This window comes from Lissotriton helveticus, chromosome 3_1, assembly GCF_964261635.1.
Source record: "Lissotriton helveticus chromosome 3_1, aLisHel1.1, whole genome shotgun sequence".
NCBI classification, from domain to species: domain Eukaryota; kingdom Metazoa; phylum Chordata; class Amphibia; order Caudata; family Salamandridae; genus Lissotriton; species Lissotriton helveticus.
Genome location: NC_136061.1, coordinates 27,430,770 through 27,452,443, shown reverse-complemented (window position 1 = coordinate 27,452,443; position 21,674 = coordinate 27,430,770). Strand labels below are relative to the sequence as shown.

At 45.2% G+C, this 21,674-nt stretch overlaps 1 protein-coding gene across 3 annotated transcripts in view; it reads right to left on the bottom strand.

Moving 5' to 3' along the window:
* ADCY10 (adenylate cyclase 10) overlaps nucleotides 1-21,674 on the bottom strand; it is a 4,100,562-nt gene that overhangs the window by 3,857,117 nt on the left and 221,771 nt on the right. For all 3 annotated transcript variants that reach the window (XM_078679137.1, XM_078679136.1, XM_078679138.1), the window contains exon 3: nucleotides 12,711-12,749. In XM_078679137.1, the coding sequence (XP_078535263.1) occupies nucleotides 12,711-12,749 (39 nt within the window). The remainder of the gene's footprint in view (nucleotides 1-12,710; nucleotides 12,750-21,674) is intronic.

The following is a 21,674-nucleotide window of genomic DNA, read 5'->3' as shown; positions in this document are numbered from 1 at the left end:
GTGGTGTTGTCCGTCCTGATGAGCACTTGTGAACCCTGGAGTCGCGGAAGAAAAGCTTGAAGAGCTAGCCTGATCGCTCTCAGCTCCAACAAATTGATATGCAGTTTTTGCTCGCGAGGAGACCAATGGCCGCTGACCTGCAGATCCTGCATCACTGCTCCCTATCCCTCCAATGACGCATCCGTCGTTAGTATTTGAGGCGATGGTACGCTTGCGAAGGATAGACCTTGGCACAAATTGTCGTGATGTGACCAACAAATCACTGCCTCCTTCATCTCCCGAGTGACAACCACCTTGTCCTCGAACGATCCGTGCACTTGTTTCCATTGGAGGTCCAGTTGTTCCTGCAGGGGACGCATCCGTAGTCTGCAGTGTGGAATTAAGGGAATGCATGATGACATCACCCCTAGCAGCGACTTGTAACTGCGTACAGAAAGACACCTTTTTACCCGAAGGTTTCGTGCCAAACGTTTCAGTTTCTCTATCCTCTCTTGAGTAGGAAACGCCCTCGAGAGCTTTGAATCTAACACTGCTCCTAGGAACCGTGCTCTTCTTGAGGGCATCAGCGTGGATTTTTCTCTGTTCAAAGTGAGCCGCAGATTCTGGAACAGATTGGTGCAAGCCTGCACAGCGTCCTGCGCTAACCTTCTGGATGGGGCCTTCAGTAACCAATCGTTCAGATAAGGGAAGACCTGGAAGTGGTTCCTTCGCAGAAATGCTGCCACCGGTGCCAGCACCTTCGTGAAAATCCTTGGGGCAGAGCGAAGTCCGAACGGCAGAACCCTGAACTGAAAATGGCTCTTGGCTACTGTGAAGCGTAGGAACCTTCTGTGTGCTGGGTGAATCGGGACATGGAAGTACGCGTCCTCCAGATCGAGCGTGGCCATGAAATCCCCCGGGCTGATCCTCTTCAATATATCCTGTAGGGATACCATCCGGAAGGATAGGGAGACGAGATAAGTATTTAGCTCCCTGAGGTCTAAGATGGGGCGCCATTTCTCCAGCGTCTTTCTCACCAGGAAGAACCTGGAATAGAAACCTTGGCCCTGTTGTTTGGAGGGGACCAGCTCTATCGCCCCTTTGCGGAGCATGTGTTGTATTTCGAGCCTTAGGAGACGCAGATGTTTTGATGGAACGGCTGCCGGGGGCCTGGGTGGAGGGACTTCCATAAATTCCAAAGTATGTCCTCGCCTTATGATGTTGATCACCCAACGGTCCGATGTTATTTTGGACCAATTTTGAAGGAATTTTAACACCCTGCCTCCAACTAGTGATTTCTTGGAGGAGGGAACAGTAGGCAGAGCCAGGAGGCCGCTATTGGCGCTTGGATGTGTCCCGTCCACGGGCAGCCTGCTTGCCCTTATTGTAAGGCCTCGAATAACCCGAAGATTGGCCTTGCCTTTGCTGGTATGACTGGCGATTCTGCTGGTATCCTGAGCTGTTCGAAGAATAGCGTTGTTGCTGTTGTTGGTATGAACCTCTATAACCACCTCCTCTGCCTCTCGAACCTCTGAAGGGAGATTTGCGATACTGGAGGGTACCCAGAGACCTGGCTGTCTGTGTCTTTTTTGATCTCTTGAAGAGTATCATCTATCAATTTCCCGAATAGGGCTTCGCCATCGAAGGGCAGATCAAGGACCTTGTTCTGAATTTCCGGTCTAAACCAAGTCGCCTTCAGCCACCCTTGGCGTCTTAACACTGCCGCTCCTGCCAACGCCCGAAAGGACGTTGTGGCAATGTCCATGGCACAGTCTATAATTTCCATAGAGACCGCCTCACCCTCTTGTAAAGTCTTCTTCGCTTCCGCCACTGACTCAGGTGGAAGCTGTTCCAGATATGGACCTACATCACACCATAATTGGCGATCATATCGTCCTAATATCGCCAAAGCATTGGCGGCACGTATGAGCAGGCTAGCCATCGATGAAAACCGCTTGCCCGTGTTATCCAGTCGTCGTCCATCCTTGTCAGGAGGGGCCGTTAAAGGAGCAGAGGGGTTCCGCGACTTCCTCTGTGCTGCCTGTGAGATGACAGAGTCAGGTTTTGGATGGCCCGTCAGCGCTGCAGGTCCATCATCTGGTGCTTTATACTTCTTATCTAGACGCGGTAGTACAGGGACCACCGTCGCTGGGTTTTTCATAGCTTTCAAACCTTCCTCCCACAAATGATCCACAATTGGAATCGACCTTGTCGTCTTGCGGTGTGTTTCCTTGAAATCATACAAGAAACAGTCCGTGGTCTGAGTGGGCATTACCAGCTTAAATCTCCCGGCTGCACGTTCCATCAGCTGGTGAAAACTGCCGATGTCAGCAGGAGGTGAGTCCACCAAGTCTGGATGAGGCGAAGGTTGGTCTGGGATGACGTAGTCATCATATTCATCCCCATCATGATCCGACTCTTGGTTATCATTGGATGATTGATCATCATCGCCATCCCCATCCGGGTCATCGGCTGGCTCTGACGGAACCTGAGGCACCGGCCGATGAGGTTGAGGTGGCGTCTGTATCGGAAGTACCGGAGTGACTACAGATGAGGGGTTCCTCACTGGTGTCGAAGGAGCAGACCTACGTGGTGTTGGTCTTTCTGCTCTTGATTTATAGTCCTGCAACATCTTGTGGAGGTCATGCAGGAATGTTGTGGGAACCGAAGTCATGTCTTGTTGCACATAACCCTTAGAGTGGGCCATGTGATGATATTCTCCATCCCCTTGGTCATATGCCCCTTCTGAATCTGTCTCTTGACTCTTGATCAGTAGCTGAGACGGGCTATTGGCATAGTCATAAGCATCCTGTTCGTCTTCCTCAGATTCTCCCTGGTCCAACAACAAAGTTGGTGGTAAAGGGGCCACCCTTCTCGGGGATGTCATCTCAGGAGTGATTCTCGTTATAGAAACCGTCACTCGTCTCTCCGTAGCCAGTATCGTCGATGGTTCCGTCGACCCCGGAGATATCCTCGCCGACGATATTGGAATTACCGATGTCGTCGTCGACACTGCCGTCGACGAGCCCGCCGACGTTGTAGATATTGTTGTCGTTGTCGATGCACTCGTCGACGACACCACCGTCGTCGATGCCGTCGTCGTCACCGCCGTCGACGATGATGGTTTCCTCGTCGACGATGTTAATGCAACCGTCGACGACGTCTTCGTCGACGATGTCGTCGGCACATCTCCCGTCGACACTGCCGTCGACGATACCTTCTTCGACGACGAAGTCTTCGTCGACGAGTCTCCCGCCGACGAGCCCGTCGACGGGACCAACTGGAGTTTGGGCTTCATTTTCTTCGTCGACGGACCCACCGTCGACGATGTCTTCGTCGTAGAGGACTTAGAACTCCTCTCTGAAGAATGTGAGGAGGGTTTTTTGAAGGCTGGGTCTGTCTTCTCACCCTTAGGCGGCGAAACCAGTTCTGCCTTATCCTTCCCACTGCGGTGGGGGGAACTTCCTGAACCCCGGCTATCAGACTCTCTGGGGGTCTTTCTTGAAGCCTTTGAGGGGCGCCCAACAGAGGAAGATGGGGAACCTCTACCCCTTTTCACTGACCTTTTTGAGGAAGCAAATGAAGAAGATTCCTCCTCATCACTGGAAACTCCATGTTTCCTCTCCTTCTGCCTCTGTAGCCATGTAAGCAGTCTTCCAGCACGATCTCTCAAGGTCTTGGTGGAGAGAGTGCGACAAATTTTGCAGTCCTCCGCCTTGTGATCCGGATAAAGGCAGTAAATGCAATCCTTGTGTTTGTCCTCCACAAACAGCCTTTTCTTTCCACAGGTGGAACAGGGCTTGAAAAGGGCTTTCTTTTTCTCAACTTCAGACATCCTTAAGAAAAGGAGAGATTTTGGAAGTAAAACTGAAGAAATCCTGAAGAAAAACTGTAGAAATCTACTTGAAAGAGTTGAAATAGAGCAGAGCTCAATGGAGACTTCCTAGCACAACGTGCGGTAGAAAATCTGATTCTCTGAGGTTCCTTCAGGAAGGTTCCAGGGGTGAGGCTCTTCTGATTGGCTGATGCCTAAGATTTGGTCTCTTTTACAAAAAGAGGCTGATATGTTACAAAAGGGAATGAGGCCTATGCCTTTCCTTTCTCTTTTGTACCTACTACTATGGTATTTTTTATTACCGAGACTCCCATTCCGACGACGGGGAATGATACAAAAGCATGGGAATCTATGAAAGTTCCAATACTGGGGCAATTGTTGGTTACAGAAAAATTCACTCATTGAACAAAGATTGAAGAATTGAGGGAGTAAACCCATGTAGGACACTTGAAATTACCCTCCTAGGGAATGTTGAAAGAATGCATGCACATATAAGAATTGAGATTTGATGTCCCAACTAGGGAACACTCCACACAAGCACGCACATAGAAATAATAGAGTAATTGAATTATTGAAATTGTGTAAGCGAATGCATGTAAATAGAAGTGTGCAACTATGGAAAGCTGGACACAAGCATTGACATAGAAGTACTTGAGTCATTGAATTGAAATGAAAAATAAAAAAATATATAGAATTCTGTGAGAGAAACCATTTGAGGAAACTGTAATGTAAACATTTATATTCGCTTACATATCATTTGAATTGTAAATTGTCCATAACATTAGCAATAAACCCAAAAAAAAAACGAAAACATCGAAGTGAAGAGACAAAACGCATTCTCCCATTACAAACACTTATTGAAAAGTTTGTGTGGAAAAGAACGTTGAGCTGGATGGTGCACGCGTTGTAAGCTCTGCATAGAAACTGAAATGATCTTAAAACTGCGGCAAAAGAATGGGTGTGGATAAACAATAAGCACGCTCCGACTTGGTTGGTATTCCTTGGTTCAATTTGAAAAATAATGTAGTTGTCCCTAGGTAATAACAAACAACCACTCACCACTTGAACTTGAAATCGAGTGCACCGTAAAGCATTTGTTGAGTCATAAGGAGTGGTGTAAGCATCGACGCGACCAGGGAATGTGTCTTAAAACACGACACTGTTGACAGGCATAGGCAGTGCATCAGAAGCACCCGTGTGAGTCGCACACACCACATCCATGTAAAAGCAATGGTGGCAAAGTGGTTGGCCGATAGAAGCTTGAAAAATAGAGACAGGATAGAAGGCCAACTTCAATATGGCGGCACGTGATGTGCGTCCCGCAGGGTGGCTAACAGCGCTTCAGTACACCAAAGCGTCACCCAGCAGTAGTTTAAGACCTCACTGCAGCGAAAACGATCCTACGGAGGGGAGACGTCACAGGAACATCGAATGCAGGATCGTAATGGAGATCCACGTGCAGGCAAGACCGTGCCCTGTTATAGAGTTCCATGGCTTCTTTTTAAACTAAAGCACAGCAGTTGAATGTATCGATATCTCAAAGAGAGCAAACTATAATATACATCAATAAAAAAATCGAGACTTGTTGATAAAACCACACATAGAGTGAAAATGTTACTTGTGACACTCACGGTGCCAAAAGATGTCGATCCCTGGTGCCATTTGGAGAACTTGAATGTAACAAGATTGATCACACGTTGAGTCACGTGACGGAGTGAAGTGTGAAATTGGCTGGCTTGAGATAAACATGACATAGATGCAGCCCTCACTTGTAGATACATTCCAGTACAGCTGCTACAGTTCTTTGTAGTGTGGGATGACTCTAGAAGTAGATTCTCTGTGGTAAAGGAGCACAATTTAGGCTGCAATTCGCCGTTGGTATAGAGGTTGGTTCCTAGTTATCCCATCCTCGTCACCAATAAAATGTAGTAATGTACTTCAGGCTGGTAGATGTATTTTAGAAGTATTTATTGAAGGAGTCATATGTCCAGTAGAAGAGCCCCACCAGGAGCAGCCAGCATGCTGCTCAGCCCCCATCATAACTGTTCCTTTCTTGAGAGACACTCAACATTCTATATTACATCATCATGCTATACAATTCTAGAGGCAGGGCATAAGATGAATAAAGATATACAGGTATAGTATAAAGGCATGGACAGCAGTGTAAGATACTACACAGTGTTACCCCGAAACCGGTGCCAGGAGGTTTGTTTCTGGTCCAGGGAAGACCTGGTGTGGCAGTCCGGGCTGGATTGTTCCCAGGAGGAGCAAGGTCAAGCCTGATTTGCATATGGCTGGGCCCAAACATGGGTGGCATGGTGCGGTAAAAAACATAATGTATTTAACCCAGATATTTTTGAGTGGAGGTGAATGTTTGATTTGTTTAGCATGCCATCCATCATTTGTTTGCGCAGCATTAAAAAAGTTTCCAGCAAGATTTCAATGCCTACTTATAACTTTTTTGCTGCCAGGAGTATAACCCCTTTTCCAATCTGTTCCAGCTTTTGCATTTCACTTGCCAACTCTGGGGAAAACCAGGAGGGGAGTAAGAGGTAGGTGAGGTGATTGCACCTTTTAAATGAAGCTAGTTGATTCAAAGTTGCTGTTGGCCATGCATTAGGCACTTCCACATTAGTGTCCATGGAATTGTCTAATGAAGTGGATGTTGTGGCCATGGAGTCACTGAAGTTGTCCTTTGTGATTTTGCCCCACAACCTCGTTATCTTGTCATAGTCTTTTAATACTCTCCAACGGTTACTGTTACAAATGTTAATTAAGACAAGTAAATAGTCAGACCAAATAACCGGTATGATAGAGCCAGTTCTAAGTGATTGCAAATTAGAGAAAAAAAGATCAAGCATATGATCAGCTTTATGCTTTGGTGACGTTACTAATTATCATACATTTAGGGAGCAAGTCCTCGTACCAGCTCCCCGTGTGGTGGTCCTCCTGTCCAGCTTGCCCGCAGTCCGCTACCCTCTGCTGCCTTCACTATTGTGCCTCCTCTGCTCATTTTTTCTGCCTCTTCTCTGCTTGGTCTGTCCTCTAGTTTGCAGCTTGCTGCTCATTCTGCCTGTTATTCTGCCTCTCTCTGCTAGTTTCTCACCTTTATTTTGCTCCTTTTTGCTTGTTTCTCACTTTTATTCTGATTCTGCTTTCACTGCACCCATGTACCACTAGAGATGACAGTGCTGCGCTATACAACTACCGATTGATTGAATATGTCTAATCGAGCTTAGAGATTATTGCTGTCATCTATGTGCAAGTTGAAATCACCATGGACGGAGAATTTAGAATATTGGAGACAATAGGGAGCAATCAAGTTTCCTGTAGAAGAAGCAAATTCTGCATCATAGCCCAGAGAACTTAGATGAGTACACCAGAAAAGAAGTCCAGGGATATTTTTATGCAGAAGTCTAGTATATCAGCGGTCTCAAATTGAAAAGTGGAGTAGTGAAAACTGGAATGATAAGCAATTGCTATGTCTTGCTCTGACGTGCAGTCCTGTCCTGATGTATTATTGAATACCCCTGGGAATCGCTAGGAATTATAGGAATTTGTTCATTCAGTTTTTGATCCGAATAATAAGTCAATCTTTTCATAGGAAAGTCAACTAAAGATATCAAGTGTGTTTAGGTAGGGACAATTAAATTCTTTTATTTATTTTTTATTTTTCAACAAACCTTTATTAAGAAGTTCAAGTCAAGTACTGTACACTGTGCAACAGATAAGTGCAAAACGACACAGTAGTAGCCAGTTCAAGCAAAGTAAATGAAAGCAACATTCCCTCTCACAGGGGTCCGAAGTACAAAAACATGTTACAGAGACATCAGTAAATGCAAGAGGAGCCTCTCAACTCCGGACGGAGACTCCACCGTTCCTTAGTTGAAAATGAGAGACATGTAATGCAGGCCTAGCGAGGAGGGTGGGGGAGGGCGAACTCCTAACAGTACCAGCAGCCTCCACGGGCGAAGAGCCAGCGGGGAGAGAGGCAGAGGCGGCGCCGCTGGGGGGGGGGGGAGCAGGTTTGTCCTTAAGGATGGCAACCCTTCTAATAGAAGCCCCAAAAGCAGAACTGATTATAGTATCATATCCGATTTGACATAGCAATTTTTTGTCCTTATAAGCAATATGTGTTTCAGATAAAAAAACAAAGTGTGGGTTGTGCAATCTCAGCTCTTCCGACACTAAGCATCTTTTACTCTTACTATTTAGCCCCGCAACGTTCCAAGCTAAGCATCTTAATTTATGCATTAAAAAAAAAAAGAAACAATAAAAGACATAATTAACCAAGTGGAATACTTCTGTTCCTGAGCAACAAAGAAATGTCATATTTTTAATCCCCTTTATCGCATGTCTCCCCATCAGATTGAAAATAAATTTTGTTTAATATTTTTATCCCCCAAACCCCACCACCCTGCAAAGAACTGAAAACCCCCTCCCTCCGCCCCCAATCTCCCACCCGCCGAGGGGAGAGGCCACCCTTTAGCCTCAGCTGCCGCTGTTGAGGCAGCGCCTGCAGTGGTGCGCCTGGTGCAAGCCCTACCCCCCCTCTGACGGAATATTTAGGACGCTGCTTAAGACTAATATTTAGAGCTTAGAGAGAAAAAAAAGGAAGCGGAAAAAAGAGATAGAAGAATAAGAAAAAAAGGATCCTGGCCCCCCAAGTCTTGATCTCCCATTCTGCTATGTCAGCCTCGTAATTCTACCCCCTCAATTGATATAGCTGAAGCCAAAACTCAGACTAAGTTAGATAGCACCGACTCGGCTTCTTTTATATCAGTAAAAAAATAGGTGTGACCACCTTTGATAACCTTAAGGCGGGCGGGTTCCTGAAGAAATACCTGCCCCCCAATAGACTTAAATGGGTCAATCAATTTTCGCAGTTGCCACCGTCTATCCATGGTGGCTTTACTAAGATTCGAGCGAACAAAAAGGGAAAAGTTATCTATAGCTACAAGGGAATTAGGACGTGCTTTTTGCCAGACAGCCTGCCTTAATAAAAAATTACCAAAACCGATAAGGAACGGACGAGGAAATTTGCTCTCTTTGTTTCTTTGGCCTAGGGGTAGACGATGTGCCCGCTGAATTTGGGAGTCCCAGTCCCAATCTGCTAAATCTGGGAAGGCTTTTTGTAGTAAATTAACAAGAAAGGCCCTCGGGTCAGACCCTTCGGACCCCTCTGGTATTCCAAAAAGTCTCAAGTTCGATCTTCTCTGTCGTTTTTCCAAGTCCTCAACTTTTAGTTGCAAAGATGTCATCTGAGTGTCAAGTTGACTCACTACAGTATTGGTACGGGTTGCCACCTCCTCTACACTCACACCCGTTGTTGTAAGTCTTCAATATCCTGCAAGACCACTCCAAGTTTAGAGGTCAATTCATGTAAGGAAGTCTGTAATTTAATGTTATCTTCCCGAAGCTGGAGATAATGTTCTTATGCCTCTAAACGTTGGCTGGTTAAAGTTTGTAGTATGATATCCAGGGGAGAGATGTTCGTCTCCGGTTCATGTTCATGTTCCTGAGTCATAATTGTTGTTTTGACAGAGGTCACAGATGTTAGTGGAGTTGGGGCGATAGAAGCGTTTAAAGTAGAGGGCTCGAGCAGAGGCTCAGCCCCATGGTCTGATGGAACAATTGATGTATCAGTGTCAGCCTTCGAGATATCGAAAGAGCTCATCGAGGGAGCAGGCCAGCCTATAGTGGGATCAAAATCCGTGGGGCTAGTACCTGACAGCCTTAAAGTCATACTTTTCACAAGCCCCTTTGCCTCAATCCATTTCCTGAGGGGGCTCTTATTGATACAAATGTTCCTGGAGGTCAAGGTGTTGCTTGTATTCAGCCGGTTGGGAGCAATGCCTACTTTCCCCCCTTTTTTAGCTTTATGCTTGTTTTTAGTCTTGCACCTTCTATCCACCAAACGTTTCGCTGTATTATCAGAGAGACCAACCGTCTCTTCCTCCTCCTCTGCTCCATAGTCTTCGTAAGAGCCTAGTTCAGTGCTCTCCTCTTCACCCCCTACAGTAGTATGGCATACATCATACCCAGCACACACCTCTAGGGTGGGTGGTCCGGTTTCGCCTACAGGAAGAACAGTGACTAGTCTCGAACCAGTAGCAAGTGGCAGTTCCAGAGAGCCCAGGTCCGAATCACCCGATCACTCAACATCAGATGCCGCATCATTTGTTTTTGTGTTTATGTTCTTATTACCCTCCATATCATTTCTGACCATAGCCAGAGCACCCATAGATTCTGTAGTGGACACACTCTTTGAGGGTGTGTTTAATGGCAGCATAATTGGAGCTGAAACATTGTTGCTACTCTGGGGTTTTACTGTAGCTTCTATAGCTTCTGTGGTAGCTGTTACTTTTGTAGCCATAGACGGTGTATCCGGAGCTGCCAATTCTAATGGAGTAGTTAACCGGCCCGCTGCACCTCCTTTCACAGGTCCCTGAGCCCCCTGCTTATCAACATTCTTGGCAGCATTTCTCCCAGAGGAGCAGCCGGTAGCTGTCAGCGTAGGTGGTCGGAGCAATGGCTTACCCGCCGGTACCCGATCATGCCCCTTGGTTACTGTAGCAGCGGAGGTCTCTGCTGTCTCTGTTCCCGCGTAGCTCACTCCTGTCTCCGCCCCAAGGAAGCCGCAGGAGAAGCCGCCACGGTCTCCGAAGCCACAGCTGCCACTGCCGTTACAACTGCAGTTGTGGGGGGGGGGGAGGGGTAGCGGCAGCAGCAACCCCCGAAGCATTTTTGTTGTTACAGGTGGATCTTGGGGGATTTTTCGGCGTCATCCTACTGCCTCCCAGAGCACGGGCCACCGGCTGCAGGTAGGACCAGCCAAACCCCGAGCCAGCGAACAATCCACGGATCGCACGCCGAAAGATCCGCGGATAACCCAGAAACAACCAGAGCATCGGGCGTAGTAAAGATCCGTCGCGTAAGTCTTCGTTTTCTCCAGCTATCTCAGTACAGGCTCCTTTTCACATCAAAGAGCACTTGGGCGTCCGTAATTCATTGCAGTTCATTAGCTCTCGTCGGAGAGGTAGGGAGCATCCAGGTTAGCTACCACTCGGCGGCGTCCTCACTTCGCCATCCACAACTGTGGAACTCCCTACCGCTGGGTCTTAGGAGCCTGGAAGTACTCTCCATTTTCAAAAAAGAGTTAAAGACCTACCTGTTCCCCAGTACAATGTAGAAAGATCAGAAGTTGGTAAAAATCTCGCTCTGTGTCAGAATAGTCTAAGCGCCAGGATGCCCGGTGGGTGACAGTGATAGCGCTTTATAAGAATGCCTATACATACATACATACATCTTGGACCCGCCTCGCTATTTCCTACACACTATCTCCTACTCACTCGATAATACTCTTTACTACTCACTCTACATTACTGCCTACAACGCACTACTATTCTACTCTCTACTACTCTACTCTCTATTAGTCTACTACTCACTATCTAACTACTAACTACTACTACTTTCTACTATTCACTGTACAAATCACACTACTAACTCTCGTACTCACTCTCTATTGCTCTCTAGTACTCTCTACTACTCACTCTAATCACGCTCTACTACTCACTCTCTACTACTCAATCTGCAAAAACAGCCTGACCTTGCCAAAAGGCACTAGTGAAAAAAATGCCATAGGTCTCATCTTTATTACACATAATATGCGACCTATTGCATTGCAAATGCAATAGGTCTCGCATTTGCGAGAGATTAAGCTATTGACATTGTAAATGACAATGCCATTTATTTATCTGCTTTCAAAACCAACACATAAACAAAAATGTTGTCATTTACAATGCGAGTAGCTCTAACGTTTGCAAAGGCGAGACCGTTGCATTGTAAATGCTTGATTTAATGTCTTTTCTGAGGAAAGTTTGTCTGATATTTGGAAGAGATCGCTATCGATGCATTAGAGTTAAAAAATCCAGCTGTGCTTTCTTTTTTACGCCACCACCTTAGAAGAACTTGGTCAGGCATTTTTTACCCCATCTTCCCAAGATAAGGCTGAATCTCCTTTAGTAGGGGGAAACCTCTTCTTTTCCAGCAGGAGAAGAGCTGACATCCTTTATCTGCCTTTAAGGGTCAGTAACTGCAAGAACTATCAGTGGGATGAAGGCAATAAATGCACTGATCATGAGGACCATCAACGTAGATCTACTGTCCACAAACTGAGCCAGTGTTGAAGAAAGCTCTTTTCTATTTCTCAGTGAAACGTGTCAATTGGTGACAGTTGACAATTACCCAGGGCCAGTACTAAGGTACCAGTTACAGCAGTTCCCTAAAAAACAACTCACAGTTTGATGAAAGCTTAAACTAGGGCTGGATACAGCCCCGGAAGGACAAGGTAAAGAGTAATAAGTAACCAAAATATAAGGTCAAACATAAGGACAAAGCTCTTCTAATGCACTCCCAAACAGGATGTGTGGTAGATATCTGAACTAATGAAGCATCTAAGGGACATAGGAAAGCCCAGCACTTCCACCTCATTGGTTGTGGTTTGGGCTGCTTCAAATGAGGTGGATGTGCTACAAAACAGTGTTGTTGAGGCCTATGGCCATTTTAACACTATTTACTGCCATTTTAAGTTACCAGGGATTCCCAGCCTGCTGAGGGGAATGATGCAAGCATCAGAATATATGAAACATCCAATGCTGGAGGTTGAGCCAATTGTGGATAAGCGGTAGGTCTGATGGGGTAGAATGACCCTAATAAAAGATGAAAATGTATGACAGAAATATATTTCTTATGTAGTGCATGTATTGGTCTGTACAGTGCATAAGAGAGTTGCATGGAGATGATGCCAGGGATAACAAGCCTCCATAGACAGATGTTATTAAAGTCATAAGAGACCTGACATGTTTAACATTTGATTTACCACATGTGTATATACCTGCAAAGTTTAGAATATCTCCTCCTGCCGTCAACACACCTGCAGAACAGAAAAAAACATTAGTTGTGTTATCTTCCTACTGAAAACAACCAGCAAGAAGACATGATGTTTGAGGGAACAACAATACTGTATATTTTATATTTGTGGGACCAATATAATGCAACTAATTTTGTCTTCTCATTCTTTCTCATAACAGTTCTCTACCATGTTAAATGTTCTTCTTGAAGACTCACAAATAGTAGAGGTTAAAAGAAGAAGCACAATGTTCCTTTGAAAATATATATATATATATATATGTTTATTGATCTAGCACCTTAATAATAATAACCCCTCTCTCCACCACTCTCCAAGCAGACAATTTCCCTAGATATTAACAATTTCATCAAATAAATTGCAAAACCAGGTTTTGATAAAAAGGAAAAAATATACATCAGGTACATACATATACATATGCAGCTTCAGCTATCTTAAAAAGAAAAAGAAAACCAGGAAGAAAAGAGGGCCCCACGAGAGAGAAGTATGGAAACAACAAAAAGAAAAGAGAACCAGACCAAACATCTCATAGTCAGGTGGGAGTTCATTCAGCTGCTACCTCAAATCATAAATGGTTTCCAAGTTACAAAAAGGAAGCCATACTCTTGACATTTTTTCCCTTATCTTCCTACTTTTCAGAGAATAGATAGCCCTTTCCAGATGCTAAGTTGACAATAAGCAGGCAAACTATTGCTGAAACACTGGAGGAGAAGGGTCGAGCCAGGATGTTGTCAAGCAGATCTGATAGACAACCATAGCAACTAACATAAAAGGTTGGACATTAGGTAAGGCTAGCTCATCATCAACCCCTAGCAAAATCCATCAAGAGGTTAAAACAATATCAATCCACAGTTTTTCCTACCAGAAAAGTATTAATCTCTAATTTCAGGCTATCTAACATAGGGCAGGTAGCCATCATATGAACCAAATCTACCACAAAATCTTTACACCTGGGGCATCTGTTCCCAGTGACCCCTCTCCACTTGGCAATCTTTCCCGAAGTTAAACCTATGAGCATCTTCCAAAGACCTTAATAAATCATCCGTTTGGGCATTAGTCTTATCCTCCCATCCCTTTGAAAGCTTTAATAAATCATCTTGCATAGTATTATTTAGGCCTTTAACAAAGGCCCCTATCCTAATGTTGTCTGCCATAATCAGCTCCATAACCTCGATCTTTTCGAATCCCCTCATCCCACCACCCTTCTTCATTAGAAAGTCCCTAATTTGTAAATATTTGAAGAAATACTTTTGGTCAAGGTTAAATTTTTTTAAATAATATCAAACGACTTTAAAAATCACCTAGTGTTCGAACTCCATGTGTCATCCATCTGCACACATAGGAGTCTTGGAAAATCGCTGGCAATAGCGGATTATCCTGTATCAGCGTACAGAAATGAAATCTCCCATGGCCTATTCATTTACACACTTTCCTCCTTACGCGATAAGCCGCTATTATAACTTCAAATCGTACTCTTTTTTTAATAACCGTATTAGATTTGTCGCAGAATATATCCCCTGCTTGTTTCCCCCAGTATAAGTGATGTAAAAAAGTACTCTGAAGCAGATGTGAGCAAAAACGTCTTTATTCTGTCATCCCCTCTCCGTAACTGCCAGAAGCATGCCAACATTCTAAGGTGAACTTCAGCGGAAAGTTCCAAGGGAGGGAGGGGGGTCGGGAGGAAGGAATGTACTAAGGAGTTGGAGAGGGGGGAACAGGAGCATAGATTACAACACATCTCCCTGCAGCCAAAGAACAGGTAGGTGCTAAAGATACCAGACGGGTTCCCTTCCATGCTTGACAGTTAATCTGAACACAAAATGATGGGGCAGGAACATGGACAAGAAGGAACCACAATGCAACCGGAACAGCAAATGTGCAAAGGCCCTAGAGCCAACAAAAGGTGTGGACTGTGGAGTCCGTGCCCACATTAACGAGGATATCCCCCCTGGAGTGTGACGGGTAAATCTGAACAAGTCAATCTGAACAACGCTTATGTGGTTACATACCTTTGTGTATTATAGTTTACCGGGACTACTTTTACTTTGGTTGCTATAATGGCTCGAAAGAGTCCCCAACATCCAGTTGAGATCACGGACTCCGTGCTTGCGGTCATATAGCTGATTTCTAGTGCATTGGTAACATAGGGGATTGCTATTAGTGCTTGGTCCTCTTCCCCTGATGGAGGCAAAGGGGGAGATTCCCGTTACCAAGTTGGGAGAGGTGTGATATGTCCATATATCTTCTCACGGTCTTATCCACATCGCAACTGCTGATAAGGGCTAATAGAATGCGTCCTTTAATCAGGCGGATTGTCCTTTCAACGAGGCAGTTGGCCATGTGACAAGGTAGGGCAGTTTTCTCTTGCTTGATGCCCAGCTCACGTAGGTATTCCATCATTTCAGTCGAAAAGAATTTGATATCCTTGTTTGTGACTAAAGTTTCTGGTACACCTTCAATGGTGAATGTGTCTCTTACGAATTCGATGAGAATGCCTGTCGTGGTGTATGACACAAACTTGTACTTGATCCAATGGGAGGTGTAGTCAATGAGTACAATCATGAATCTCTTTTGGACTATCAAGTGGTTCATGGGAACGATTATGTCCATGGCCAGCTTGGTCCATGGTATACTTGGCACTGCTACTGGGTTTTTGGGCATGTACAGATCTTTATCCTCAGACATACATTTATCCCATTTACTTTCTGTTATGGCAGATAACTGATCTGGTATACCCACTACTACAGGTGCCCTGGAGGAATAGTTCGTAATGATGTTTTGCCCACCCGGAGGCAGATTGCTGGCAGCACAGTTCGTAATGATGTTTTCCCCACCCGGTGGAACATTGCAGGCAGTACAATGGATATTGTTAAAAAGGAGATTGCTAGATTTGAACCCCTTCTTACAATGAAGTTGAAGTTGGGAGAATTTATAGAGCGCTCGTACACCAAACAGGTTTCATGGCCCTAATCAAACCGGTAGCGGTCCAGGGCAATAATTTAGACCTCTTGAAGTACTGGGTTTTTAACCGCTTCAGGGCGGCGCAGATTCCTGCGCTGTGCTGATTGTTCCATTGGGCTTATGGAACCATGACGGAACGGTTCCGTCATGAGCACAGCTCAACCGACGCTCATGACGGAACCGTTCCGTCATGAGCATGGAAGGGGTTAAGAACCCAGCGGTGCCAGGGGACACACCCAAAGACTTCGAGTTCTCCTGTTTCAGACTACAGAAACGCAGAGTCTTCTTGGTGACTTCAAAGATCAAATTTATTGGCTGCAGCCAGTAACAGGTATCCTAGAAGTACAACACGGTGTATATTCTCAGGAGACTGCTCAACTTACAAAGCCAGTCAACCCTTTTTATACAAAATATTACGCTTCAGGCAAACATTCCTTATTTACAGTTGACCATTCACATATTTTCACGACAAAGAAAAGCAGATTCATGATGACAAGCCCATTTTCAATTTGTCCAGCCCACAATCAATTACCCGGCAAGGCCCAACACTTTTCATCAGATATCGGACGGACCCCTAATAAAAACGGGCACCTCCTCATCGTAAAGCAGGCCATAAAGAAAGAACAGAGACAGGTGTGAGTAAGATTAGACATAGTTGTGTGCAATGAAGGGTTCATGGTATGCTGTGCCTTGATCCTAATCTCGAGCGGCCACTGGGAAAGGAACTGGCCGAACAGGTTTTGGCTTCGGGCAGTGGAGTCAGCTTGCCCAGGTCACACAAAAGTCAGCAAAGGTGTACGTGTCCCTAAGACTCGTTTTGGCCTTAGTCATCGGCCTATGTGAGGGCAACCACAAAATGGCTGCCATGCACAAAATGGAACCCGAGGGTCCAGGACGGAATCTCTGATTACAGGGTGATCTTGCCACTCGAATACGCCGAAAATACTCGTATATAGCATACTCGTCATTTTCGGTCTGCTGATACCAAATTCGTCATGCTACGAACATGTTTATTACATGGGTCCAGAATCCACGGCACCACAGACCCTCCTTTTGCCCTTACATAGGCAATAACCTACACTCACGCTAATCTGAGTCCAGGTCTATATTCAAAAATTCATTGAGATGTTGATGTAGCATCATCCTATTACTTAGCTCATCTCTTGATACAGGTTTCCTTATACAGGATGTAGCACAGAGGCCACATATAGTAGGAGCACGCTGTACGCACAGGCAGAAAAGGAAAAGAGTGGCTAAGATCATCCCAATGACCATTAGAATCTTCCATCCCCAGGCAGATAACAGCTCCCAGAACCATCCCATCAATGACCAATCTCCTTTATCCACATGAATAGATTCAGAGATCTTATGCAGTTTGGAAATGGCCTGGTACACCGTCGGAGCGTTATCCGGAATGAAAACACAGCAACTGGATTGGATCACTTTACATACCCCACCTCGGTCTGCAAGTATGACATCTAACGCAACTCTGTTCTGAAGAGTCATAAGACGATCCGACTGGAGCTCAGCAGTCAAGTTACTAAGGGCACCGGCAGTTTCAACTACGGTGGACTCAACCACCCTTGTCAATTGCCTTATGTTCCTGCTGTTAACCATAGGTCCCCAAAACGGCAGAAAACTCTTCAAGAAATCTCCCAATTCTTGTCCTGCAGTGTCTTCCTTGCTGAAGACACCTCTAACTACCCTTGTCTTGTGGTAATCTGCCGCAGCTGTGTAGGTGGGAGGCAACAGGAACGAAATAAAACATGTGCCCGAGAAGTCAGGGGGCAACCATGTGTATGCTCCATCGTAGCAGATGAAATAGGTACCCTTAGCTGCCAGGAACGAAGGGGAAGTCTGAGACGCAAAGACATATGTCTCATTGCAGATACTCTTCCCTAGCTGAGCTCTGGGATTCTTGCCATTACCTTGCAGACATAGATGACCCTGATGGGGTACGACCCAAATCGGGGTGCAATTGTCACTCGAAAAGAGAATAAAACATATCCTATTAAAAAAGTCATTACACTAAGCAACATGAAAATGCATAATATCAAAAAAAGTTTCGTGGTCATCATTATACACATTTTGGCTTTAAAGTTCATCTCTTTGGCAGGTCTCTCCATCTCGAAAAACTCCATCCTCTAACCTTGCTGCTCGCGGAGGTAGGGTGTTCCGTGCTAAGGAATGCGCCTGTCAGTCCAGGGAACTCCCAAGGACCAACCAGAACTGTCGACCTTGTGTCTTCGGCTTGCACTCCAAAGACTTGTCGCCCGCGACCCTACAGCTGAACCCGGATGGTGGTTCGAAAAACAAAAATAAAAAAGTTTCTCAGATGGGAGAGCTGCACTTTCAAAAATAGCAAAGAAAAGGAATGTATTTGTCCATAGTTCTCGGCCTCAGATTATAACGGCTTTTTCCAGATAATGTCTGGTCTTGGAACAAAAGTTCAGGCTCTGTAGTGTCCAATCGAATTGACGATGGCACAGCTTCTTGCAAAGGATTGTCACTTTCACGTTCAGAATTTGTTCCTTGTACACGTGCATCGCTGAAAGGCAGAAAACGAGGCACAGTCTCAGTCTCAGAGTCAGCGATACCCTCCTGGACCCACCGGTCGTACGGCAGAGGAAAAAGGACCCTCTTACAATGTACGCCGTGGATCCAGTTATTCTTTCCTTCCACTCGCACTGCGGATCTCGTTGACAAAAGGACTAGGTAGGGGCCGGTCCACCGGGGCTGATCATTCTTTGTCTGCTGGAAGTTTTTAACTAGGACCCACGATCCAGGATCGATGATGTGCCCTGGATCTTCAGATACCTGAGGCAAAGTATCGTGAACCTGTTGGTGTAAAACACGCAATTTAGCCGCCAAATCATACAAGTAATCAAGCAGTACAGGGTGTTCAATTTCACTGAATTTTGTCGGTCTTGGGACTCCCCATATGTTGGCCGGGCGGCTGAACACAATCTCGTATGGACTAAGTCCCACTCGCGAATGCACAGTCATTCTTGTCGGTAGAAGTGCTAATGGTAAAGCATCGGGCCATTTAATGCCAGAGCTTGCTTGTATCTTGGCCAGTTTAAGTTTTAGAGTGCCATTGTAGCACTCTACTAGTCCAGCTGATTGGGGGTGATTTGCAGCGTGGAATTTTTGCCGGATTCCTAGCCCTTCACATACTCTCTTCATCACTCGACCCACAAATTCACTCCCATTATCACTCCAGACCATTCTCGGCAAACCAAACCTAGGGAAAAATACTTTGACAAGGGCTTTAGCTGTGGATAAGGCAGTGTTATATTTCAGCGGGATATGCTTCTACCCATCTTGAAAAGGCACAAACAACAACGAGTACGTATTTCAAGTTGTTGCACCTTTCCATGTGGATGAAATCTAGCTGCAAAACCTCGAACGGATACGTTGGAGGTGCAAAATGACCAGCTGGAGTTGGAGTTCCCTTACCAGGATTGTGTTTCAAACAAACCATACAGTTCTTGACTACATTCCCTGCACACTTAGGAATTCCAGCATTTTGCCATACTGGAGCCAACAAATTACAAATCCCTTTCACACTGATGTGAGCCATTCCATGTGCCATCGTAACTACTGCAAGCACGTACGCATCGGGTAACAACCATCGCTGATGCTCTGACAACTCAACCCAACAAACATTCGCATCTAATTTACCCGTGCTCTCTCTCCACACACTTAATTCTCTCTCTGTAGCTTCAGCTTGAATCGATTTTACACTTACTATCGTATCCTCACATATTCCAACGTCACCAACCCATCTTGCAGGGCCTGCAACATACATTCGACTCATCACATCCCTTGCTGTTTCTTTTGCGACTCCGTCAGTAAATGCATTGCCACAACCAACATCATCAGTAACCTTCTTGTGTGCACTACATTTCACAATCGCAACTTGTAATGGCAAAGTAAGTGACTCGAGAAGCTCATTTACCAACTGACCATGCTGAATCTTGGCTCCATGCGAAGTCAGAAACCCACGTTCTTTCCACAATCGTCGAAAACTGTGAGCCACACCAAACGCATACTGGCTGTCTGTATATATGGTTACTTTCATTCCTTTTGATAATACACACGCTCTCGTAAGTGCAATCAACTCTGCTGCTTGAGCTGAATTATGTGGGATAAGTGCAGCTTCAACAATCGTATGCAAGGTCGTAACAGCATATGCCGCAGTCGTATCACCATTCGGAAGCTTGAAGCATGACCCATCCACCCATAAGGTACCATCACACTTCACAAGAGGAGTGTCCTTAAGATCTACTCTCCCTTTCGTTTCCTCTTCTGTCCTGAGAAAACAATCATGCTGTTCAGGAACATCTGTCCCTGCTACAATCGGCAACAACGTAGCTGGATTCAACGTGTTGCATCTCTTTATGTGCACATGACTCGCTAAAAGTGTTAACTCATAACCTGACAATCGAGCACTAGTTAAGTGCTGCGTCTTGGTCCTGTTTAACAAAGTATCTACTGCATGTGGAACCATCACAATCAATGTATTACTCATCACTAAACCAGCAGACTGCCGAATAGAAACAGCTGCTGCCGCTGTGGCTCTCAAGCAACTCGGCAACGCTCTAGCTACCGGATCCAAAGTCGACGAGAAATATGCACATGGACTTTCTCATGGACATACAGTGTAAAGGGCTTACTGTAGTCGGGGGTACCCAACACAGGAGCCGAACATAATGCATCACGCAATTCGGAAAAACTTTTCTGACAATCTTCAGACCACGGAAGGGGATTCGGTGTATCTTTACAGGTCAATGCTACCAAAGGTTTGGCCAACAGAGAAAAATTCGGTATCCATTGTCTGCAATATGATGTAATACCCAACAAAGCACACACTTCTCTCTGTGTCATTGGCACACTCAATTTCGCAATTGCCCTAATTCTTTCTGGGGTCAGTTTCCTTCCCTCTTTCGATAAGAGATGACCTAAGTAGGTCACTTCTTGTCGACAATATTGCAATTTCGAAAGAGACACTTTGTGATGCAAATCAGACAAATGACGCAACAACGACAAGGTGGCTTCTTTACAAATTTCCTTAGTATCTGCAGCTACTAGTAAATCGTCGACGTACTGAATAAGGGTAGCGCCATCAGGTAAAACAATCGTATCAAGCTGTGTTTTTAAAGCCTGACTATACATCGATGGACTTTCACAGTAGCTTTGGGGAGCGCGTTTGAACCAGAAGCTTCGACCTCCTAAACAGAAGCCAAAAATATCCCTGCTCTCCTCGGCAATCGGGATGCTGAAGAAAGCATTCTTCAAATCAATCACCGAAAACCACGTTGCTGAAGCTGGGATCATTGTCAGTAAGGCAGTGATATCAGGAACAACTGGAAATTGTTGCACTACGATTTTATTCACCTCTCTAAGATCAATCACAAACCTGTAAACAGGTGGCTGAGAAGGGTCAGTGCGCTTCAAAACAGGCAGAACGGGACTATTGCAAATGTTGCCTCTTGTTTCTTCAATTACATCTTTTTCAATCAGATCATAAATGATCGCTAGCAACGCTTTTTCACCTTCACTAGAGATTTTGTACTGGGGTATGCGTGGCATTTTAACATTGGCTTTCAACGTTACAACATATGGCGGTATTTCCAAAAGACCTACATCATTAGGACCAGTAGCCCAAAGAATATCAGGAAGAAACGACAATTCTGTCGGAAGTTTATCCTTCGACAAATACATTGGGAAGACCACTTTCTTACCCAATGTAAGCTGTACTCCCAAAGGAGAACAATACAATGTCGCATTCAATCTTTTCAACAGATCCAATCCTAGCAATTTCTCACCACAACCTGTCGTCAGAATAAGGGGTGCTTCGAATTCACAAGGTCCAACAGAAAGGGACATAGGACTAGAAATCGGGTTCCTAACCGGGGCGCCAGAAAAACCTTCTGAAACATTCATCTCGCCAGACAAAGGTGCGCC